Raw genomic sequence first — 26,583 nt, forward strand, 5'->3', positions numbered from 1 at the left:
GCCATTCAGACAAAAAGCTTTCATGAAGGAGGAAAATCACTGAAGCCTCCCTTTGATTCAATAAATGGCCTCTTAGAGTGGTTCATTGTCTCCACGTTAAAGCTCCAACAGCAGTAACTGTGGCTCTTCAGGACACTGGTTGGCAGAAGTTAAATCTGAAAAACTTATATGGCAAGAATGACTTAGTGTAGCCATGGGTATATAACTATCATATATGTCTCTGTGTTTTATGGTTGCAGCACAATTGTCATAGTAACAAAACAAAACAAAAAACCAACATGAAGAATGTCCTCAATTATTAAAGTCATTCATTACTAACACTAGTCTTGGTGACCTGAGTTGAAATTGAAATGAAACAGTATGAAGCCAGAGGGGTGTGTGAATCACATAATTATCATAATTCCCAGGAACAATGTTTATTGAAGAGAATGTAAGAGAAACAAACAGAAAACAAACACACAATATCATCAAAGCCTTCTTTCCGTAGGAGGTTCTCTTCCAGTTCACACTGCAGTGATACTAAGGTGGCACATTCTTCTGCAGTATTGTATGTCTCTCATGCCCCTCCACCTTGACTTGCTCTATTTGAAGACACACTCTCATACACACAATTTCTCAGCTTTTTAAAGTTGTCTTCACAAACACACACAAGGGGCTCGGGTTTCTTCAAGTGCAAGTATATTCTTCTTGGAGCTCTAGTCTGCCTGGAAACCTCAGTAACAGAAACAAACATTTGCACAAACACACACACACACACATATTCACACACTCATGCAGCTGTTACAGTAGACTGGGGATTGGCAGCCCTGCAGTGCGGTTAGGTTTCCCATACATAGTGAGACAATCAGGGTCATGGGACTTCCCCCCAGCCTACCACATGACGTTCAGCATCTCCTCCTGTTTAAAGGGCTCATAGGTCAGCTTAATGTAGTGTTGCACAACCGTTTTATGTCCCCTGTTAGCTTATTTTTCTCTTTATACATAGATAGATACATACATACATATATGCTCAGCAAACACTTTTCTATCTGGGCTGTGTCTTTGTACAGTAACTTCAAATTACCCTTGTTGCAATAATAATGACAACCTTAGAATTAAATTCCAAAAGCAATTCATTCATAAGAATCTGGAGTTTGTGTTGGCTCTAGCGTTCTTTAAATCCACTTTCTAATTCAGACCTCTGTGTCTGATCTCTCTGCACTCTGTCTTGCTGCAGCATTTTGCCTCAGGATGGAAATGTTGATTATTTGGGAGATTAAATAAGTAAACAGCACACCTCAGGGACAAGCTTTCAAGACTGCAGAAATCAGCACTGTAAAAGGCAATTCAGGGTGAATGGGTTGATTCAGGTTGATTTAGGTTGAAATATGTGATCTAGCAAAGTTAATGGTTATACACAAGCAACATCTTATCAGCGGTGCAGTTCAACAGATAACAGACAGAAAGTCTGAATGATGCTCAGAGGGGAAGATTGTCACTTAAAAATGGTTGTTGCTTTCAATAAGTATATAGTTATGTTACAAAAGCCTAAATCTACGTTGTTCAAAATTATGTGAAGGTTGAATGATATGGTCTATACATTAAGTGCAGAGTTTCCAGAGAAGAAATTAAAAACCAAGTGTCCAAGGCTTTACTCCAGCATTATTGTCACTTCTTCATTATATTAGAATGTATTCACTTACAGTATTTATTTCTTCATCTATGGCTGTTTCAGGTTTTCTTTAACTATAATAACTGAAAAATAGACTCGCATCAACAGTACTTCTGTTTTTTGAGAGGAGGTCAAATCACACTGTCCCATAATTTTCATATTTTCACACTTAGTAACAAGGTTTAGCCTTTTATCGTAACATTGCTGTTTTGCCTCTTGACAATTTCTGCCTAGTGCGACACTGAACCTAAAGATGTTTATATGGAAACCAAGAGACTGTCCTCCTCCAAAATACAATCCCATTGATCTTTTGTGCAAGCAGCTTTTTAAGACCAACAGTCACTTCTAGCAGTCGTATACATAACTACAATCTGGTGTCCTTGAGAAATGATAAACGTCAGAGGACTTCTATATATTGTGAGTTTTTTCTGGTTAGGGGGAGGCAGGTTGGGTGGAGTTGGGATAGTCTGTTAAAACCCTGTTTACTGTTGCCATGACACCACGGGATTGCATGACAATACAACAGCAGACTGACACGACTGTTCTCTTCTCGTTTCTAGACACAAGTCGGACCAATTTTTTAAAGCCATATTTACTATTGCCACGACAATGACGCTTGCATGACTTTAAGAAGTAGTAACTTTGCCACACAAAAATAGTCCAAGTCATCATTTTAACCCAAACCACTATCTTTCCCGAACCCAAGTGATTCTGTTCCTAAACTTAACCAGCATCGCTAATTGAGGAAACACTTCTGTTGGTCGTATTTAAGGGAAGGAACAAACCATCTATATGCTCATATAGATTTAAAGAACTGTTGGAGACCGGTTGTTATGTATTTAAGTGTAAACCAAATGGAGGTACAGTAGCTGATGTGATGGACAACTGCTCATTTTCAGGCTAACAAGCTTTGACAGTAATATAACTTTAATGGCGTAATTTGTGAAATATCTTTATTTTAAATATAAAAAAAAATCGTCTTGATTACATGAATCAATTTGAGCCCATTTGTAGTTTGTATGGCTTTTGATTACCAGGGTGGAGTGACCTCATCTTTCCTATAAATCCACTGACATTAAAGTTAGACTTCAAGGAATAGTTCAGCATTTTTCAGAGAGATGCTTTTAGCTTTGTCATTGTGTAGAAAAGGGTTAATATATTATGTGTTAATTGTGGAGTTTATGAGGCACTGGTAAGTGAAGTTTTGTGACCTACCTAACCTAGTGCTGGCTCCAGCATCATACTGTATTTACAGCCAAAAAAATGACAATGGTATTATTTTCTCATCAAATTTTCTGCAACAAAGTGAATAAGCATAATTCTAAAAAGATGTGACTACTCCTTTAATAGGAAGACATGACTTAAAATAAAGCTTCATGGCATTCTGCTGCACAGCCTCAATAGGTCTTTATTTTGTTGATGATTATTCACTGAGATCAAACATCAGAACAGCCACAACTGGTCTGCTTTCCTTTAACTAAATCAATGCGGCCTGCTTTATACAGTTCCACTGGTAGCACACAAACTGATGGAGATATCTCAGTAAATCAATCCTATCCTCCTCATTTCACAGTGAATTGCCTCTTTTCCCCATGGACACCTTTGTGGTAAAGGTCAGTGAAGGAGGTTGTGCTTTTATAATGATAAAACATTGGATGTGAGGCCAGACAAGTTAAGCACTGTTCTGTATTGATCTGAGTGTGCAGCAGTATGTTACTGAAGTAGATAACAACATGCCTCTCCAGAAGCTCATACATCACCGGAGCCAAGCGTGACACCAAAGAAAGAAATGAACAACTTTGAATGGTCCCCGTGTATTGTGTAGTTTATAATTATGGACACAATTACCATCAATAACAATCCAGATGTGTTTAATTTGTGTTTGTATGAGTTTAGAGAGGAATCCACATGAATAACATTAGTGTTACTGCAGATAATATGCAGTTAGATGAAAGTGCAGTATGAAGCTGATGATATAAGAATATAGTCACACTGTTTGAGGCATGATGCAGCAAAATACTGTAGCAGGAGATTTGTGACCGGTGGAAATGTAGAGGCAACTCAGACTGTATTTCCAACACTGAGAAGGACACCGGGAGGATATTGGCCAGGTCAGCATTCTGTGCTGCACAAACAGTACACAGTGATGATGATGATGATGATGATACAAGGATGATGCGTATAGAGTGTCACTTCTCTGACTTTTGTACCAGACATTTTATGCTTGTGTGTTTTTCAGCAGAAAAACAGTAGACAACACATAGGAATTTAACAGTGGCCCCTTTGTTACACACCTAAATGTCAACAGTTATTAAAAGATTTCCATGAAATTTAGGGCATATATTCGTGATCCCCAGCGGATGCATTATAAACATATAAACTATGGTAAAAATTTCAAATTGTTCAATATTTTTCAAACCACCTCAGAACTTACAGACATGAGTTCTTTTGACTTGAAGTCTTTCCGCTTGATGAGTTGAATGAAAGAGCAGTTGAGAGCTTATTTAAGTCATCAAATTGGGTTTTTGAGGAAACCTGATCAATAGACTTCTCAACATGCATTGTCAAGGGATTACAACTCTGTACAGAGGGACACTAATCTTTTGTAGTCTGAAGAAAATACACTGGACATGATGGAAACTTGCTGTGTGCCTTTAATACAACCTGCCTGGTTCATTGTATTACAATGAAAACGAAACAAAACACTTTTTGTGTTTAGTCTTACTTAGCAAATGTTAGCCAGCTAACATGCTATACCCAGGGGTACCCTCGGGTTGCTTTGGGCTCTCGAGGGAAATCCACACGGAAAGCATTTTTCGAAGGGATTTTGACATCTATCACTTGACCATATAACCGGGGCAAATATACTTCCAGTTTATCTGCAGGAATTTAAGTCAATGAATCCATAAATGAATAAATACATGACTCACAGAGCCAACAGAAAAATAACACAAGACAGTTTGGCCCACTGCTACCCTTTGCCTATGTTCTGTTTTTTTGCTGTGGATTCCCATAGATTCTCCTTGGTGTGATGTAATGCCCATATGACCCTCTAAAACCTGCTTGGTAACTATTAGAGTTACTCTAGGCGTTATATAGCTATTTTGAATTCCCACTTAAATTTTACATGTGCAAAAATTCATATGACCACATGACACACTTGCACATTTGAAACATGTATTTTGCCCATGTGAAACGTGGTTTTGGAACACTTTCATGGTCTAATTTGTGAAGTCAATGTAGATTCCCATGTGAAAACTTTTCCACATATTTTCCCCACGTTATCATATGTTGCAACATGTGGTAAAAATGTGTGATACATGTGACCAAATGTGTATAATCTGGAAAACATGGGAAAATGAATGTGTTTTCTTTCTGTAAGGGAATTGAAATGCACAAATTATGAACTGATTTCTGCAGGTGGTTTCACCAAATTACTTTTTCACTTTTCCCACTGTGAACAAAAACCACAAACAACCCAACAAGTGGGCAAGCATAACAAGGTGAGGTAAAGACCTATGTACGTCAACTGTCAATGATCTTCTATCAACCCAACCTGAAATAATGTGTCACCTACTCAAATCCCTTTTCAAAGGTTGCCTGACCACAAAGTGAAATCAGAGCACTACTTCCTCTAATCCACGTCACTCTCTTCTCCTCAACATCACTGCTCTCTGGTCCCCTAACATCCTCCACTACTCGCTCAGAGGGTCTCTGTGTGTTCTGCTTCAAGTGTATACATGCTCTATATGTGTGTTCGCTATATCAACAGAGGAGAAGAGGGCATCAGTCAAAGTTGGGGAAGGTGACAACTTCATAAGCAGCGATCAGGTTCGGTCACACACACGCAGTAAGAAGCCGAGGCGCTCTTTAGTGCCTGGCTCAGCTTTCATAGTGCGAGGAACAAGAAGGTTCTCCGTGTGGACTGGGCTGACAAACTGAATTCTCCCGTGGTATATCAGACACAGCAGAGGACTTAGAGGGCATGTAAACCCCCCGCTGACTCAGCCCCCGGCCCCGTGCCCTGCTCCCATCCCTAACAGTCCAATGATATCACACAGATATGATGGGAAACACTGATATTGACACCACCAATGTGGTTCTCGCCATCTGTCCCTCTCTCTTTATATCTTTTCATTTCAATGATCTCTGTTCTACGTCCTGAAAAACCACAACCAACCCTCCTTTCCTTCCTGTTTCTATCCACACCCTCTCGCTACCTTTCTCTCTTCCTTCCAGTTTCCATTTATCACTCCTCTGGAACTGTCACTAATTCATTCTGTCACTCATCACCTCCTTCTCACATGTCCTGATTTCCTGCTCCATTTCTAGAGTGTCACCAGTGTAATACGAGAATGTCTCTGAGTTCTCTCTGCTCTCTAGCGACCTTGTTTTTAACCTTGTCCCCTCTCTGTCTATTCTCTTCCTTCTCTGTCTCTCTCTGCTCTCTCTCTTTTTTTTCTTTCCATATCTTCTCCAACAGCCAAGATGGCAATGAGCAGCATCCTCAACGCTGATGACATCAAGAAAGCTCTAGATGCATTTGCAGGTAAAGCCACAGATAAATCGCAGGTTCTCAGGTAGCACAAACACTGGGCTGTTTTTTTAACACGAGAGGACGTCCCGGCTCTGGGCTCCAGTCTGCACCTCCAGTTTATGGAGCCCGATGTAGCATTGGGCTGATTTTTAAATGCAAGTTTTAGAACGGTTTAAGGGCCTGTATTACTTAAATTCTCTGTAACATTAAAATCACATTGAAGGCTTCATTTTTGGCAGCATCAGTGTAAACATATGAAAATAGATGTGCAAAGTGGGAGCTGCTGCTCAATCTCAAAGCATTGTTTTTTTTTCCCATTCTGTATACTCGAGGGAATTGGTTGAGTTTTAGAAGTGGGGCACAAAATGAAGTGGAACAAATAGAAAATAATTTTAAAACTTACATTTAAAAGTTCTGTTTTTTTCAGTTTGGTTTGGCACACAGCTCAAAATACTACTATAAACATGAGCCTTGTTATGTTAGCCTCTGTCGCTATGGAGAAGACGTCAGTTATATGTGTGACTGAGGGCAGTGCCAAATTTACAAGCATTGCAATTGCTGTTGGGAAAAAAAAAATCTCTGAGTCAAAGTTAGAAAGTAAACGTATTCAAGCAGTTGTTTTTATTTCCAGCTTTTCAGTGGTGTAATGTTTAGGTCTGTTGTTAGCACCACACACAGCTTTCAAACATCTGTGATTAGATGTATCTCGCCAAAATGGAAATTGGTCATCATAACTCACTCTCTTTTATTTTTCACAGGCTTGTACCTTAAGTAGCCTGAGATAGTTGTTTTTTTTTAGTTTTTTTTATCACAGGTTCTTTTGAACTAAATGTTATTTGAGAATTTCATTCTGATCCAAGCTGTCAGAGTCTTCTGGGCATTTTTGTCTCTAATATATGATAGGTGGAGTTGAGAGATTGACAGGACAGTCTATAACTGTTACACTGTTCAGAAGGGGGATTATTAAAATTAATATTTTTTGCCTTTGGGCCTCATTAATCAGATCAAGACTAAAACAAGAACCTTTCCACAACTTGGAGCAACTTTTTGAGTAGTTTCATTATATTTCGTCATTTTCTGCCTGTGACTGTGCACACTCATGTGTGGGTGTTAATGTCTTTATACATGGCGTGTCTTTGGTATCCAACAGAACATTTGTGTGTTTATAAAACAATAGAAGACCTGTTATTGCAACAAGTCAAAAGACATTTGAAAAATGTCATCAAGTGTCTGAGGTGTCAAGAGGAGCATCCAAGGTTAACAGTTCTGAGTTATAGTCCTGATGTTGTGGTTCTCTGTGTTTGTGTGTTTGTGTGCTTGTGTGTGTGTGTGTGTGTGTGTGTGTGTGTGTGTGTGTGTGTGTGTGTGTGTGTGTGTGTGTGTGTGTGTGTGTGTGTGTGTGTGTGTGTGCAGTTGCTGACTCTTTTGACCATAAGAAGTTTTTCGAGATGGTGGGTCTGAGGTCCAAGTCCTCTGATGAAGTGAAGAAGGTCTTCTTGGTGCTGGATGCCGACAACAGCGGCTTCATAGAGGAGGAAGAGCTCAAGTAAGACAAACACTCAAATACACACACACACACACACACACACACACACACACACACACACACACACACACACACACACACACACACACACACACACACACACACACACACACACACACACACACACACACACAACCGGAAACAACAACCACAATGATACACACAAAAGAAAATCATTTTGTGACTCATATCTAAATCTACTTTGCTTCCTCTGGCCAGATTCGTCCTGAAGGGTTTTGCCAAAGATGGCAGGGACCTGTCAGACAAAGAAACCAAAGCATTTTTAACAGCAGCCGACAAGGATGGAGACGGCAAGATTGGAGTCGATGGTAAACACCAACATCCAATCCCATTAGTGCGCGTGTCACAAGGTCACCAAAAGCATTTACCAAGCAACACAAATGTAGAAATAAAGTCCCGCGCTCAAACACAGAGGCAGGCTACCTTCATTTGCATATATTTATGGATTGGTAATTTATGACTTGGCCTATGATGTGGGTTTGCAGTTTTGTTTAGTTGTTCACTGATGAAACCACAAGGAAAAGACAGTAAAGCTGCAGTTCATGTGAGCTTTATTTGATCATTTTGGGGTTTTATGAGTGAAATTTAATATTTTCACAAAAATACCATTAATCATTGTTGTTTGTTGATATGGATTACCAAAGAACATAAATCTACATTTTGATATACCTTACTGTTGTCTTCAGTCTAAATGAACTGAACCCCAAAGTTTGCAGAATTTGATCTAGTCTAAACATGTTCGAAGTTGCAGACAGACAGACAGACATATGAATACGAAAGCAACACAATGGCACTTAAAAAGTATTTTGGCACTTTGCATGACAAATTCTATTTGGAGATTATGTTCTGACAGGTATAGGTCCTACTAGAACATAAAACCCTGATCTAGAGATATGATTGTTGATAACCTCCTGTTATAAAAACAGAGATTCATGGTACACACAATAGGCCTGTGTTTGACATGACTCACAAGATCCATAGGCATTTTTTTACACAGTAAATCTGATAAAAGAAAAAAAGAGGAGGAGCAAAACATACATCTCGGGTGCAGAAACATTAAGGGCCCCATCACCTTTTGACCCCGACCTCGCTGACTAATAATTCTCATATATTCCCTGACTACTCTGTTTTTTTTGCACTACATATCACAGCAAATCATTTTTGACACGTTTTAATATTGGCATCATTTAAGTAACTGACAAATGTTTACGTGCTGGATTGTATCTTTAAATACAGAGATAAGAGAATGGCAGGTAAATATCCTGTAAATATCTTCTTTTTTTTTCTTCTTCTTCTTCTCTTTCAGAATTTGCTGCTCTTGTGAAAGAATAAACAGTCACCTATCACACTGAAAGATCACCCCCCACCCACCTCCACATCCTGACACCTCCCGCCCCCAACCAACACACACTCCTCCACACCTCATCACCTCCCACCAGACTAAAGCTGATTCCTGCTACAATCACTCCTCGCCTCAACTCTTCCCCCGCCGCAGTCTTCACGAGGTGCAATGCCGCACTGAAGGAAGCTGTGGTGTGCACCCCCACCTCTCCTCCAAATGCCCTCACAGCAGTATTCATCCTATTTATTTTATCCTTTTTTATACAAACTGTTCTTGTTTCTGTTTCTGTGTAGATATAAAAACATGCCTGCAGGAATAAACCTCACATTTTAAACGCATAAAGTAGATATTTAAACATAACAGATATTATAAGAGAAACTCCCACATTTCCTTCTGTATGTTGACTTTATCCTCTCTCTTACTTCGTTGTTTTTCTTAGGCAATACTTCCTCTCACTTTCACTATTTATTTCTCCCCTTTTTCTGTTAGTCTCTGTTGACATCACCTCTGGCTCGGTGCACTTCCTGCATTCGCTCCCCTCTTGTCTTCTCCCCCATCATCACCTCATCCATCCATCCATCTATCTTATCTATCCTTCTCTTTCTCCTCTGGTAATGAGCTGTTGTAAAACATACCAAAAGAAGAAAGAAGTCAAGCTGTGAAAGAATAAAATAAAATGGAAAACACAAAGCCTCGAGAAGACTGACTCACTGAGACTCTTCTGTTAATTCCCTCCTTTGATGTGATTCTCTTGTCAGATTTTACACTCTCAATCCAGCTGTCCCTTTTTCTTTCTCCCTGTCTTTACTCTGTCACTTTTACTTTTATCAAGCGGATCACCAGAAGCACATCTTCAGCAACCTAATAATGTACAGTATAAAGAGGAGTATTTTGATAAGCTTTTGTCTATGAGGGGCTGAAAATTATCCATCATTATCATTTGTTAGTATTCATTAGCATTGACTGTGTTGTCTAGTGGGAGAGAAAGAAGCTGCAGATATGTGTAGACTACTGAGGAACCTCCGCCTGACAGAGTTTGTGTAGCAGGCCACATAACAAGAGTAAGTTCACATTATTCCATTTGCCAAAGAGTCCTCACTCAGACATGCAGCGCTGGTTTGAAAACCATGCTGTCAAGTCATTAGCAGAAGTGGATTCACACCGAGGTTCAATTTGGGTTAAGTATCCCCAGTGGAGGACCCAAAAAGGCAATGCGGGAATCTTGATCTTCTTTAGTAGGACATTTTACTGCCTGAGCAAATAAATACAGCTCGGCAGCTCAGAGGCTGTCAGTTCAGCACACAAGTGTTCAGCTAAGACAAGCTTGTCCTGTTCCAACACGCTGTTCAGGTCAGCGCCATTAAAGAAGACAAAATGAGAGGATTTATCATGATGTGATGTGAAGAACCCTTGATAACACAGTGTTCTGCAATTAAAAGTAATTACTGTTTAACGTAATTGTTATTTAACTGTTGAAACATTGACAGCTCTGCAGAGGAAGTCTATTTTGTTCTAGATTATAGAAAGTAAACCTGAAGAACTTATTCAGGGACATGATGTTTGGACTTGAGCTCTGATACACGCTGGTTGAAGTAATAATATGATGCTATAAGATGGTATTACGTTATCCTTTAATACATTGCATTATTCATTACATTCCCGCCTCAGACAAATTATCCTATTTTTATAAGATATTACATTACCTGCCTGAGGTTACATTATCATTTTCTCCAAGCCATTTTCCAAAGTACATTTACAATGCAATTAATATTTAGCAATGGGCTTAATATCACATGTTGAGATAAATGGTAGAGATGCGATATAAAAACATTAAAAAGGTAATTAAAGGCATCAAGTGTCCCTCCCTGAGCAATGAATGACACATCTTACAGAGAGGACAACACATTAGTAGCACTGGTTCCTAACATCAACTGTACATTATATACTGCACATGTCACAGACAGTCATCATTTATTTTCAGAAAGGACCTGGTCTAAGTCATCTCTTGTAAGAAAAACTTTGAGTATTCCAGAGACACTAAATCAAACATCACAGAGAAAGAGTGATAATTTAAGACCTGATATGGTCAATGCACATATTAATTGATATTGCATAAACATATTTCTATCACAGTGATTAATTCTTACTGTTATACAAATTGTGAATAGAAGGCTAATTGTAGCAAAAACAACATAATTGTAAATATTGGTTATTGATTTTAAAAGATCTTAACTATACATACATTTAAACTCCTTGTGCAAACTAAAGAATTCTGTTCTACTCAATATTTATTCAGATTTATTTAGTCTTCATCTTTTTTTGTGTAGATCTATACAGAGTATCACTAACAGTGTGTTTGTCAGAACTGTGATAAATTATGAAAGTTGATAAAAGAGCCTCCATCTAAGATCCACTTACTCAGCTTTTGACCGTAAGTACCGCCAAGGTCAAGAACCAACTGTCACTCTAAATACAAGCATTCGTTTCAGGGTCAAGACGTCATCTGCGCTGTAAAGAAGGGGCCGACCTGTCATTGGTGGACGTGGGCTTCAGCTTCACTGTAGCGAAGGGATTTGTACCCCTGAAAAATACAAGGAGGCAAGGAGAGAAGAAGCAGAGAAATGAATGAAGAGAAAAAGATAGAGACAAATATCAGAAAATAGTCTGTCCCAAAATAATGTTTTGGAGCTAAGCTATATAGGGCTATGAAGGTTATAAGCAGAGAAATGAGCGCTGCATCTCAAACTGCACAAACATCATCTAGCAAAGCGTTCACCTGAAGTGAGAGTGATAGTCATGGTTCCCATCTGCCCATAACTGAAATGGTTTCAGTGCTAGTACGCACTTCAAACTCTAATGGAAGCGATTCTGTGCCTTTTCGATCACTGGCCTCATGTGTTGCTCTCAGACTTAATGGCTTCATGATATAGAGTGCTTTAAAAAATATCATTAGCTTCTCTAGAAGAAACACAAGTGGTCTCCATTTTTAGCAAACTGTCTCCACTTTCAAAGCAGAGCTGCAGCCGCATTATTCTTACCTCGGGAAGAGTTCTGGTTGCGAGTGGTGTGGTTCGGATCTCTGTTGCAAAGAAGATGAGCAAAGTACAGTACGGGTTAGTGAGGGCCAGTTTAAACTGCAGAATGTAGACACAAGCGCTAATGGAGGCTTAGCAGGCTGCGGCCCTCGACCCCCTCGCCCTTCTGCTTTCAGTCTGTCCTCCAACAAGCTGCTCACTGAGGTGCAGAGCCAGAGCCGCCACACACACACACACACACACACACACACACACACACACACACACACACACACACACACACACACACACACACACACACACACACACACACACACACACACACACACACACACACACACACACACACACACTTCACAATGTGTCCAGTTGAAACAAACTGCAAAATCAAATATTTACAGTGAAGATCGACAAGAGACATTAACAGAGGCCATGCAGAGACATCTTGAAAAAGGTATGAATAGCACAGTAGGAAAAAACACTATCATGAATCTGCTCTGTCATTTGTATCATTGGAGAACAAGTTTGATTGCTAAATACTTCACAGAGTCTCTGAAAGTTTATTATTAGGAAGAAATGGAAGGTTTCACTCCCTAAGTCAACCATTTTTTTTTTGAGAATCGTGATCATTATCTCTGATATAAATCATTTAAAATTATACACAGTCTAATATCAGAGTTTAGGAGCCATTTATCATCTTCAAGTACCTCTCTTGACATCGAATAAACCCCTAAAAACAAATTTGCGGTTATCCAAATGACATGTTTTGAAGGTTTTTTTTCTAAGAAGAAAAAGAAAATCCCATAATACCTGAAAGTGGCCTGGATGTAACTCGACACCTTTGCCTTCATTCAGTAGGTGTGAAACTATTAATATGCAAATTGCCCAGCCTCTATCTTTATCCATAAGTCAACAAATTGTTATGTATTATAATCGCTGCAGAAGATTACAAGCTGGTAGTTCCAAAACAGAAATGCTCAGAAATGGCACTGACTGCTTATTTCACTCAGGATACATCTTCTTGAACATAAAAAACCCACATGGACACGTTCGCCAGGTTAAAAACCTGATATTGTCTGGAGTAGGTCTTTAAGCACCTGCCTGTCAAAATGTCTCTGCATGCTCCTGACAGAAGTAATAATGCTATTCAAATCAGTGATGGATGTGACTGAATAGCATCAAAGAGACTGTCAGCATTATCACACAACAGCACACCACGGGTCGTACAGCACCAGAACTGTAAGTTCACAAGAACTTCAGTCAGGTCTTGAGTCTGTCCATCTCACCCATAAAATGTAGCATTAAAAAAAACAATCTCACAAAGAAGGACACACACACACACACACACACACACACACACACACACACACACACACACACACACACACACACACACACACACACACACACACACACACACACACACACACACACACACACACACACACACACACACACACCCTCCTCATTGGTATCAGCAGCTGGAGCTTCCTCCCTGCATCCACCAGAAAGAGGGATGTGTTGTCGTTGAGAACAACACCTTGCCACACTGCCCCTGCTGGACAGATGCCACATTTACAGCAAATATCTCCATCATTAGAAGGAACCCATATCATTTCTCCATCTTCAGCTTCTCCATCATTTTCATTACCATTTACATACAGTTATATTATCACTCAGTTGATCCCTCTTGTCATTTGACTAAGACATAATTAAGCCATCAGCTGTCACAGCTGTGGCTGATGTGATTTAACTCCACGGATAATTTTTTTTTTATCATGAAACTGTTTAAATACAAAACAATCAGTCATATTTATATTAATAGCAGCCACAAAAGCCAAACGCAAAATACACCACAGCCCCGATATTTAATAAGACTACATTTATAAAGGGGTTATAAGCAACTAATGTCTTTATTTATGGCTACTATATAATTAACTAATAGCAACAATAACATCAACGGGCTGCCTGGTCAAACTTCTGGTTAAGAACAGTTGAACCACTAATTAAAGGTTTGCAGACAGTTGTGACGAAAATAATGTTTTTGGCTTTGGTTTTTTGGCTTTTTTGACTTGGCTTATTAGAAAGTAAGAAACACACAAACATGTATTAATTGATTGTCAGCATATTGCCAGCAGAGTATATTGGAAAAGTCAGCCAATTAAATTTCTTACAACTGGGCATATCCAAAATTATAAATGCTTATATGAAATGCGAATCAGTTATAATTAATCTATAAATCCTCAGTAAAAATTAAGAATAAAGTAGTTAACCAATGGCATCCAACATGTTAAGAATGTGTTGAACTGTATTCTCTGTACAAAAAGATTTATTTTTGTAGAAAGAGCACAGAGATTGATAATGACTGACTGTCATACCTTGTTCCTCTCAGACTCAGGCCTTCTGTTGTAGGTCGCTGTCATTGGTTGCATGTCAGACTGTTTATTCAAAGACAAAGACTGCAGTGGTGGTGGAGGTGGAGGGGGCGGGGCTCCGCCGTGGCTGCTGATTCCTGGTTGGTCGAGCAGGTTGCTCATGCTGCTGCTTCGGGGAATGCTGTTATGGAAATTACACAAAATATCTGTTCAGTTGTTTTGGTTGTTGAAGAGGAAGAGTACGTGTTTTTCAGTTGACACATGAACTCTCTCTCCCCGTAATGCCTATGGTCCCTCATAAGAATATATTTTATTTCTTTTAAACGCACCAAAAAAAACGTACATTACACTGCCACTGCATGTTTTACTTTTTAACAACATGAGACTTTGTATACATTCAGGTGCCTTTGATTACGGTCACTGTGCAGACATTCAGCTATGGCGTGTGTCCACATAGACTGAGAAAGTTTTAGTTCAACAGCTCTTACTGGTTTTCCTTAAAGCAATGGGTCACCCAAATATCCTAAATAGTACATGTTATTATTCCAGGCCTGAGTTTCATCCTGACCCCCTTTTAAATCTGCTGGTCCCAAAAACAATAGCGACAGCCTGGAGGGAAACTGCACTATGTAAACTGCACTATGTAATCTGTATCACGATGGAATGGCAAAAAACATGCAATAGTTTTGGTCTTAATTTATATGCGTTCCAATGGCGACTGGGCTGTCCTCTTCACAGGCCTTGCATGACTTGACAATATTGCAGTGACGTTTTTTCACTTATCAAATTAAACAAAAAATAACTTTTTAATGTGTAAAACATTGTAATTACTTGAACGATGTACTCGTAGGCCACAAAACAGTATTCAACCACATCATGATACATACATATGTATAAGTATAGATTACAGAAGTAATCAAAATGCCTTTTATTATTAATATCTTTAGGCCTGTCTGATTGGCCCCTTCTACACTATTAAGTCCGTTATTCAGTGGACAAGAATACAATCCGAACACAGCATTGTTTTCAGTCACGGAGAACTGCCTAGATTCCTACTGATGATGTTATCAAGTAAAGACTCTGATTAGGTGACCTAAACAATGACTATACAAAACTAACAATAGGGGATAATACAAATTAAAATAACTGACAAGACAGCACAACTAAATACATAAAGACTGGATGCATAATTATACAGCAGATGTGGAGGAGGTTCCATTCAGGGGTGCACTGTCAGGAAAACCACACTGGGAAATTGTTTAGGAAGCTACCTGAAGTTGGGGGGCCTTTGATGTGCTTCTTTTCCTGGGACAGCCCAGAGTCTAGGATTGCTACTGTTTTACCATGATGTGTCATAGTGATACAATCCTTTTAGGTAATGTTATGTGATAAGATCAATCTTTTTTTTTAAAATGTTTTAATTATGTTTACCTGGAGCTGGTTGACTTTGGAAGATCATCCACTGCTTCTACGTAAGAGGCTGGAAACCATCCCTGACTGAAAACAAAGAGGACAGATGGTAAAGATGACAGCAGTGGATTAACTGTTAATAGACTGTTTAAAGTACACATTTAAAAAGAGTTGGTCAAGACTAGTGCACTTTATAATACACTTGGATGATGCTGTTAGTTTTGACCCATGCTAGCAGTGTGACTCTATGGATACCAGTCTGATAATGTTAACTCAAACTTTGCGTTATGAGCAAATACCTGCAAGACTGATTATATTTCTATCAGCCTTTACGTTACTTTGTGTTTAGCTCAAATATTATAATTAAATGTTAGCAAACTAACATGCTATGCTAAGATGAGACAACGGTTTTATCATTATATGAATATTACCAAAATTATATAAACATCTAGCACATCTGTGCCTAAGGACAGGCTCACAGAGACAATATGACTATACTCTTGTTACTATTGTTTGAGGTTGTTTTTTTTGTCTTCTAATATTTCATTCTTCTATTTTCTATCCATTTATTTGTCCAAAATGTAATATAGCATTTTATTTTCCACTTAACAAATTGGTGCTTCTACAAAAGATGTCACTTTTTCTCATGAGATGATATTTACAGAAATGCCTGTCTCTTAAATATTAAATGTAAACATGTCTGTAACTTGTGAACTCAGTGTGCAACAGAGAGAAATAGAATACAAAACCATGAATATATTATATAGAACAGATGTGATTACACTGCAGACAGATGCCTACACAGCAACATAAGTGCAGACATGCATGGTCACGAGGGAATATCTCACCGGGAACTGTTGTCAACACGTCCGTACAGCCAGCCGTTCCGGGGCTGTTGGACCAGCACTGTGATGATCTGTCCCTTGGAGAAGGGCAGCAGAGTGGGGTTGGAGCCAGCAGGCTGGTGGGCCACCCTGGCCCGCATGGATCTCCCTCCACCTCCCCATGAGTCCACTGAGTAACGAGAGATGCTTCCCTGTGGAGACGGAGCTGGAGGAATGACAAATAAAACACGCAGGAGCAGAGTAAACAGTCTGTTAGAACACAACCTGCTTAAATGGCAAACGAAATATAAAATATAAATAGCTAGAATGTGTTTCTTCATTCATTGAAGCTGGTATTCATAACTCAGAGGGTTAGCGGACTAATAGATATCTTATCACAGGAAGAGGATGCAGTTCACTGAATTATAGCAAACAAAGTGCCATTGTATTTCTTTCTGCTCCAGACAACAAGTCTGTTGCATGTACCACGACTATTTAATATTCTGGAGGTTGTTTTATTGTCTGTTTTTTGGATACATTATTACCGTGTCTATTTACATTATAGATACGCACCCAAATAATTAGACAGACTTTCTGCTGAGGCACAAATGAGGAGGTATGACAGTGCATGATGAGATGAGCACTGGCTATTCGGCCATTTCTTCTGTAAATTACTTAGAGCTAAAAATTTGTATGACAGAAACACATTCCTTCAGGAAGTTGTGTTTTTGGGCGCAGGTTGTTTGTTTGTTTGTTTGTTAGCAGTATTACATAAAAACTACTCGTCCGATTTTCATGGAACTTGGTGAAAAGGTGTAGCAAGGAGGAGCCTATAAAATGTTGTCACAGATCTGAATGACGACGCGGATCCACGAAAGCTGTTTCACTTGAACTCACCTGGTTAGATTGGGCATGGTGGTAGTAAAGTTCAATTTTGACAAAACATCCTAGTCTAGAAATACAAAGACTCAGTTTCACAATTCATATTCACAGGTAAAGTAATCCCCTGGGATACACAACCTGCTCAAACTTAATAGAGCAAGCAGTTATTATGGAGACCTTTGGTCTGGTATAATGATAGAATTGTCACACTTGTTGCATATCATAAAATAGTGGACTATTGCCCATGGCAGACGTCCGTGCCCTTCTAGTTTTAAAATGCATCTAAACAAATGGTATAATTACTAAAAGTGATTCTAATTGTAAAATTATTATATGAACCACTCACCCCTTGATGGGACCTTTCCAAGGGTCAGCTCCTCTCTGCTCCTTCTGAACTCGTCCTCCTTCATTCCCCTCTATAAATGACGTACACAGGTCCAGACAGAAATCATTTACCAGGAACTTCTATTGTCATCATAGAAAACAGAGAACACATAGCAGACTGAACAGACTGAAACTAGGCATTTAGTTATTTAGTCAGAGTTAAAGGTGGTATCTGCAATTTCAGTTACAAACAGTATTTATGTTTGAGGAGATTATTACCACGAGTGTGCCATCACTGGAATTACAGTTGTTGAGATTAAACTAAACCTGTGCTTCTCAAATTTATACTTGCTTCATCAGATGTGAAGATTGATAGCACTCTCATGTCTGTGTGCTAATTTATAGTCAGCAGCCAGTTATCTTAGCTTCGCATAAAGACAGGAAGAAGATGGAAATAGCAAATGTAAGTAGATCTTGGGTGACTACAGACGCACAGTTCACATACAGTATCTGCCTGAACTGGCTCATAGGCTGCTCTCTATTAAGGATCAGTTCATAATCCAAACAACATTCACATAGCTTCATCACAGTTCTAAACATATATATTTTTTGTGCCAGAAAATCTGTAATATATGTCTTCTAGTTCCTCTGAACGCTTTCGCTAACAGTTTTGTGCCACGTGCCAGAGCTGTGATCCATTCGCATGGTTTCAAATTAAATCAGGCGCCAACCACCAGAGGGCACCCAAATATCATTGCAGTAATCCACTGGTGTGCCTTCTCTGTGCGCCTCCGGTCTGATATTATGAATTTCTCTGTGCAAATAACACTTTGTATCACAATCTGATTTTATATTTAATATTTAGTTCATAAATGTACTTCTATTCAGCAACTCTAAAACAAAATTTTAAAAATTAAAACTGTTTTTCAATTTCACAAGACTTTTCCCCAAAAACGATTTTTAAAGAGATTCACTCAGTTAATTCCCAAAATCGGGATTATACCTCACGCCAGCAGCATATTCTTGGAGTTTTGAAAGATTCATATGCAATCTGGCTCTGACCCCACATAAATAACTCAGCTGCTTTGTGAGTCACTGGCACTCATATTGTTCACTCTCCTCTGAACTCACAGTGTTGTTTAGAGTAATGGGTTGTCTGGTGGCGTCAACCTCGTCTGTCCAGGCCTCAGTTCTCTGCTGGAGAGTATCCCCTGTCTGACACACACACACACACACACACACACACACACACACACACACACACACACACACACACACACACACACACACACACACACACACACACACACACACACACACACACACATTGAAGTATTTGCCCCCCATTAGTAAGTGAGCATTAACCACAGCTTATGTTACTGCCGCTTATGTTAATAATCATTTGGCAGAAAAAGAGACTCATTTACACAAATCTAACTTACAGTTACTTAAAGTTACAAGGTAAACTACGTAAATGATCGGTCATTCATGTCTGATAAAGAGTGGTCTTTATTAGTAGTTATGATAAAAAAATGGCAAGTCAAAACCATGAAATAGTCAAAACTTTAAACCAAATTTATGGGATTAATCAATTCTGTGAGATAATATGTTTCAGTTTTTTTTTTTTTTTCAGCTGCAGTTTCACTTTTGATCTCACCACTCTGACTTCTGTGTAATTATTTAGATGATTTTGACATTTCATGAGCAAGTTTATGTGAATTATTTGTCATTCATCAGGGAAATTTTAGATTGTAACGTTCATTTTAGCATCTTTCAAACTGCGGCTCACAAGGAGGCCCAGCAGCTGCACTTTGTCATGCCTCTCATCACACAGTATCAGTATTAGATAGTCTATGAAGTGATATTTAATGAGTCTTTATGTTTTGTTTTTTCCCAGCAGCTGCTATTTGCCACTTGTCTGTGCATTCAGACGGCTAAACAAACAAGAACTGTATGTCGGGTCAGTCGCTTTAGTCCCAAACCACTGGCATAGTTTCAAAGGGCTTCATGACAGCCTACTTATTAAAAAAAAAAAAAAAACTATACATAAAAACGACCAGGCAAGTGTGTAGCGAAATATCAGGTGAAAGTTGTAGCAGTATTTTCTCAGTTTATTTTGTAGATAAAGAGTAACAGCGGGTTGGATTTACAGCACAAAAGTTGTCTAGTCATAAAACCTTTAATTAGATCAGTAGAGGGGTGTCATAAAAAGTGAATCCAGAGTTCAAACACAATACCTGTTAGTGTGGGATCAGTCGTGCTGTAGAACCTGAATCTCTATCTGTACTTTAAAAGCTGCAGCGCTGTGTTGGACTCTGCTAAAAGAGGGGAGCTTCCCTACGGGGGACCGATGAAGTCTCACATAATCTTTCCCCATTTTTATGGATTCTCTTTTGAGCTCCTCTTATTGTCTGTCTAACATTCATTTTAACGCCTTGTGTGACAAATTCGATCCACTGGGCACCTGCAGTCGATAAGCCAAAGCAAGCTATGAAATATTGAATTTGCAAATGCTATTTGAAGTAGGCTGTATACCTTATTCATGAGCTGGGCGATGGACTGTGTCAGGCCACAGTGTTTCTCGGCCAGGAAGCGGTATCGCCTCTCCTCTTCCTTCAGAGCCTCGCTGTGGCTCTCCCTGAGGAATTGCACATACTCACTACAATCCTGAGGATACACATAATTGACAGAACATATATACAAACTTTGCAAGGACACATACATATCCAGTGGTGCAGAAAGACGGAGAAACACACTAACCTGCCTGGTTCCTCTCTTTAGCTGTCTCTCCAGAACTGCTGCCTGCTTGCGAACTTCCACTTCATAGTGATCCCTGCTGCTCTGTAGGAGAATTAATATCACATCTGTGTCCAACCACCTCTGTCATACAGATACTGTGGTACAGTGTCAGGCCAAGCAACACAATGGATTATAAGTTTTCTCATTTATTCCAAAGGCACCTTCAGTTTTAATGACTTTTTCTAAATATGCCTGTGAGATAAATTATATTATCACATTAATAAATTAGATAATAACTTATTTGTCCTTAACTGATCCTATCACACCCTGCAGTTGTAGAGCCCCTTTCGACCTTGTTGCACCACGCTTGGCTTTCACTCACTGATATGTAACCTTTGTCCAGGTGAATGTTCTTGTCCATCTCCTGAAGAACTTCCGCACTAAACAATTGGAACTGGAACGAAACACACATAAAATCCTATTACTATAAGTATTTATACACACATTGTGATAGGCAGATTATTGTTGATGTAATTTACCACTCTCCCCAGCTCCAAGGTGAGTTTTCGTTGGTTATCAGAGATCTGAACCAGGACATCTCCTGAAAGACAATATTATAGATTATAAATATATAATACGTTGCTATAAATCAATAACATGACATTTTGCAGTGTGATATTATCGAGCTCCTGTATTCATTAACTCATTAACCCATGATGTAAAAACTAATAGAAAATACATGACACACCCAAACAGATTTATCCAATGTGACATCCTTTGGAAGAACTTTTCTCACATAAAGGAAACACTTCCTAATATGAAGTCAAAATATGTTTTTTGTGTCACTGGCTTTTGAGCTCACAGATGTGAAATATTTGCAGAAACTTGACTATTCTGCCACCAGAAGTTGAGTTCAGTTGGTCATCGTTGGCTCTTGTATGTTTCTATAATAGATGCAGCTTTTTCTCAGACCACCGACCACGCAAATGTTGACAGGCATCTTTTATCAACTCCTCAAACACACTTGTTGGAGAAGAACAGCCAACCATTTTCCTGCTTCAACGTGATTTCTTTCTTAGATGTACTCAGACAAAAAGGGAAGAAAATTTGAACACTGGATCGTTTCGTGTTTATTTGCCCCAAACAGCCATTGTTCTAACTGTACACAGTAAAACAGTATTCATATATGTATTTTTTGTTTGTTTTTTCATACGATTTATTAAGTGTGACTTTAGTCTTTCTGCAAACAGTTGCTAGCTGTGCACATGCAATCTTTCTTTAATGTGTTTTTCAAGTAGCATGACTGTTCAGATAGCTGATATGTATTTTGCAGTATTTAAGCTATTTTCTTGCACTCCATGTGTGTTTAGTAAAATTAATATGGCATTCTACTGAAATCAGTTACAGAAAAAATATGTAATTAAATTACATTTACTCTTCAAAATGTTAGTGATTCCGCGTGGTTTTGTCTTGATATATTATGTTCTTTGTTAAAAATTGTATACTTAGAATATAACATTCATACTTTTCACTTTTCAGGTGTAGACAGGCTCCATTAATTTGGCAGTATACACTTACATTTTTAACCTTATTTTTGATTGTTTGTCTTGCTTCAATTTGCACCGCCTCTCAATCAGATCAATGTGTATTGTTATAAACAACCACAAGGGGGTTGCAAGTAGGAACTATTAGGATAACAGTCATTGGACAAGAATGCCTTTCATTGTAGGAAATTCAAGAACATTTAATGAGAAAAAGACTCCACCATTACTGTACACAGCACATTAAAAAAAATGCTGGGTTATTTTAATTACCCAACTGCTGTGCTGATGCTGTTCTGTCATATGTTAGGTTGGTTTAAGCTGACTTTGGGTTATGCATATTGACCCCACCCATTGAGTTGGAGGTGACTTATCATTTTTTAAGTCCACCATTTTAATACAAATGTGGGACAGAAGAGGAACCTAAATATCTGATAAGAGCTCTAAACTTGTTCCAGTATTGTCTTTTACCAAACTGAAACCTTACAGCATGTTCTTGAAATGTTAAACTCGTTTAGCTTGGCTGTCACTGATCCTAGAAGGCTTGCTGGGATTAATTTCCTCCGTGGGGAGACTGTAACACTGTACAAGCAGAGTCGCCCAATGATCCAGTTTCTAAAAAGCCTTCAGCTCCAACTGTTTAACCTGACATACCTCTGACATAAAGCAGCTGGGTTAAGTGAGGGGAGCACAGCCGGCTGCCTGTCATCATCTATTATTCATGTTCCCAGCTGACAACTGACACCCACCTGCCAAACTCAACTCGCTTTAAAACACACACAAACATACATTAGATTATAGTTTGGCTTTGAACAATACTGCTGTCATGAATTAGAAATCTAAGTGGAGGCTTCAGCCATATCCTTCTTCAGCTTGACTGGACCTGATCCCAATACAAATATGAACTCAAACTACTCAAACAAATCTGCTCATCTTCATAGACACTGACTGTTAGAGATACTGTTAAAAAATATGCATTCAATAAGTTCTCAAAGCATATTTAAGACATCAATGTGTGTGCTAATCACACATGCATGTTACACAAGCACAAGTCAGTCATTATGAGAGGAGTAATAAAATGCTGCCTGAGGGTAAACTTTGGTCCTCATGATACGATCGAACACTGTTTAATGTGATTAATAATTACCATATATACATCAAAGACAAACTGCTGACATCCGGTTGTAAATACGGCCCTCCTGTTTCCTCTTGATAATTGGGACTTTACGTGAGTTCGCTGTGCATGTGGATGATGTGTGTTCCCACATACCCAGAGAGCGTGAGGACATGGTGCGGTAAGCCTTCTCGCCGATCTTTGAAAGTGCACTGAAGTAAGCCTCACTTGTTACAGCAAAAGCTGAAACACACACAAAAACACAATCACACAGACATAATGGTGTCATTTGATGCTTTTGTTTGGTACAATTCATTTTGCTGGCATGATATTAAAAAAGCAGGTAGGAAAATAGCTATTGATCCAAAAAATATACAAGTTATCCATCCATCATCTATACCCACTTTATCCTGAACAGTGTTACAGGGGGGCGGAGCCTATCCCACCTCACCTTGGGCAAAGGCAAGGTACACCCTGGACAGCTCACCAGTCTATCACAGGGCCAACACACAGAGACAGATGGAAACAATGCCCATTCACGCTCAAGGGCAATTTATAGAATCACCAATTCACCTGAAATGCATGTTTTTTAGGATGGTGGGAGGAAGCCAGAGTACCTGGAGAGAACCCACACAGGCACAGAGAGAACACTTAAACTCTACTCAGAAAAGCCCAAGCCGGGAATTGAAACTAGAAACTTTTCCCTGTAAGGTGACAATGTTAACCACTGCACCACTGTGCTGCCCACACAAATTATTCAATAATTGTAAAATTTATATTTAAACACAAACAAATATGTTAATGACTTGATGTCTTCTCATCTAGCATTAACCATCAACCTCACTCTTACCACTGGCCATTTTGATCACTGTCAAATCACAGTTTGATCCCAGTTAAATATTAAACCTGCCATTGCCTTAGTAACCTGAGCACAAGACCGGGTCCCTGAGCAGAGGTATTCTGGTCTTTTTGACTTGACTGCATTTTAATGAGGAAAAACATGTCTTGTATTTGAGGCTACAGCCGGCTCAAAACAAACAACACCACACACTAACTGAGGCCACGAGACTGACAGCGATCATTATATTGGTGTACTTTACAACACAGAGCTGCGTCAGTAGGCTAAACACACTCCCGTTGTGTTAGTTCCTGGTCTTGTCAACATGTCATAAGGTTATGACTCCACCCTGTAAACAAACAGCAGAATTATAGCGTCTGTGCAGGTGGTGAAGAGACATGTCTTAATCTATATTTTATGTCTGCAGAGCTGCTGGTGCAGTGCTGCTATGATCAGCTGTTCATGTTTTTACTCTTACATGTACTAAACAAACATCTATACTGGGGCTGAATTTAATTTACAGTGAAGCACTTTAAAGGTCTTCACATTAATGTGCAGCAGAAATTAGTGGTGATTATGGTGTGATAATTATGACCTAAAATGTAGATGCCTCGGCTAGTTTCATCCTGGCTCCGGACTGAGCTTTTCTCTTTCTAGCAGCAATTACAGCCAACACAGCCGAGCATACAGAGCATAGGAACCAACTCAGAACCATTTGCCTATATTGAGTTGTCTAAATCCCTGCCTCTGTATATAGATATCAAATATGGTTGCAGGGCCTTGTTTGTTTGCTAACTGTGGTTATAAAAACCTCCTTGGTTACAGGCTCATAAACGAGGCTGCAATAGCACCAGGATATTCCCAAAGCACATGAACTTTGGAATCAGTTTGACTCAAATAGATACCGGACAGCTCCCTCAACGCAGTGTGTTTTGTTTACAGCACTTGTAAAGATAGGTCTGTGAAATCCACACAAAAATATCCTAAAGGAGAGCAACTCAGCGGATAGTCTTTCTTTCTTTCTTACCACTGAAGGCTTGGACATAGCTGTTTCCCAGAGAAACCAGTTTCTGTAGACTTGGGTTGAACTCATCTATTAGGCTCTGTTTGAAAAATACAAACACACACACACACACACACACACACACACACACACACACACACACACACACACACACACACACACACACACACACACACACACACACACACACACACACACACACCACAGACTCTGTTAAATTTAGAAAGTCAGAAAAAACTGTAAGACCCACCTAAAGGAGAATCAATAAGATTCACCTCTGAATCAATCTGTATTTATGAGCAGAAATTCTCCCTCCCAGCACTGGAGCACAGACAAGCTGAGACTTAAATCTCTGCTCCTATCAAGTAAAGGAAATACTCCTTGAATTTGAAAATTACTTTGTGAATTCACATCATGTTTGTTCGGCAGAAATTTCACTTAAGAGTTTAACTGAGCTTCACTCCTCAGTCACCGAGAACCGTTTCCATTTTCTACAGAAATTAGTTTACTGAAGATTGCCTTGAGAGGAAATCAGGTTTGTTTAATTTGAGTTGGTGGATCACACAACGTGTCTATTACATACCGAGTAAATCCCCAAGGTGGAGCGATGCAGCTGATCACTATTCATCCCCGTCATGTTTATATCCAGAATAGTGCAACAGTCAATGAAACCTTGAGCTGGTCTGCCGGCCTTGAATCATCCAGCGAACATAGCACAACCTCAAAGAGAAATGGGAGTTAATGTTGTTGGGCTGAACGTGGAGTTGAGGAGTGGAGGCAGCTTGGTGTGGTGATAATCGACACCACTGTGGCCCGAGAAAGGCAGGAGTAAATAATTAAACGTGGCTTAACCATAAAACACTGACACATGCTGTGTGTAGACGTGTGCACCTGAGTGTGTATTTCCTGCACTGTGTGTTTTAGTCAAGTCTATAACAGAGATCTGTTTTTACTCAGTCATAAAAATGGTGAAAAAGAAACAAAAATGATCATATTATTGGTATTTTATACCATATATTTCATACTGTGGGAAAATTAAAAGACCAAATCCAACAATGGGATTGTTCCTCTGTCATTATGACTTCCTTATCCTGTCTGTGGCTCTCAGTCCCAACTTCATCGATTCATACTTAGGACATAAATCTTCAGTTGGTTGTGAATACATACTTTTTTTTTTTTTTTTTTTTTTTTTAAGGTAATTGCTTAATACAACAGGGCATTAAAGTTTTTTGTAAACATTTCTCAAAGAGAAGCAAAGAGCTTGTTTGTTGGAGACTATTTTTTTTTTTACATTACATTTCATTTAGCTGATGCTTTTATCCAAAGTGACTTACAACATATATATATATATATATATATATATATATATATATATATTTT

General features: G+C 39.0%; 2 protein-coding genes across 3 annotated transcripts in view; one reads left to right on the plus strand and one right to left on the minus strand.

Annotated features, from left to right (window-relative positions):
- Positions 1-9,797, plus strand: part of pvalb6 (parvalbumin 6) — a 45,127-nt gene extending 35,330 nt beyond the window's left edge. For both annotated transcript variants that reach the window (XM_069701436.1, XM_069701437.1), the window contains exons 2-5: positions 6,135-6,200; positions 7,602-7,734; positions 7,954-8,063; positions 9,062-9,797. In XM_069701436.1, the coding sequence (XP_069557537.1) occupies positions 6,140-6,200; positions 7,602-7,734; positions 7,954-8,063; positions 9,062-9,087 (330 nt within the window). In that variant the 5' untranslated portion in view covers positions 6,135-6,139 and the 3' untranslated portion in view covers positions 9,088-9,797. The remainder of the gene's footprint in view (positions 1-6,134; positions 6,201-7,601; positions 7,735-7,953; positions 8,064-9,061) is intronic.
- Positions 9,798-10,650: 853 nt separating this feature from the next.
- On the minus strand, positions 10,651-26,311 carry baiap2l2a (BAR/IMD domain containing adaptor protein 2 like 2a). Its single transcript, XM_069701435.1, has 14 exons — positions 25,787-26,311; positions 25,207-25,282; positions 23,498-23,584; positions 21,226-21,287; positions 21,069-21,140; positions 20,708-20,788; positions 20,483-20,614; positions 19,079-19,162; positions 17,970-18,039; positions 16,766-16,967; positions 15,939-16,004; positions 14,511-14,688; positions 12,136-12,176; positions 10,651-11,678 (listed from the first exon to the last, which is right to left on the minus strand). The coding sequence occupies exons 1-14, from the start codon at positions 25,838-25,840 to the stop codon at positions 11,597-11,599; spliced, it is 1,287 nt and encodes a 428-aa protein (XP_069557536.1). The 5' UTR covers positions 25,841-26,311; the 3' UTR covers positions 10,651-11,596.
- Between the last annotated feature and the right edge of the window lie 272 nt (positions 26,312-26,583).

This window comes from Brachyistius frenatus, unplaced genomic scaffold, assembly GCF_029030835.1.
Source record: "Brachyistius frenatus isolate BFR_SWC_R1_liver_20210118 unplaced genomic scaffold, ASM2903083v1 Contig_36, whole genome shotgun sequence".
Taxonomy (NCBI): Eukaryota; Metazoa; Chordata; class Actinopteri; family Embiotocidae; genus Brachyistius; species Brachyistius frenatus.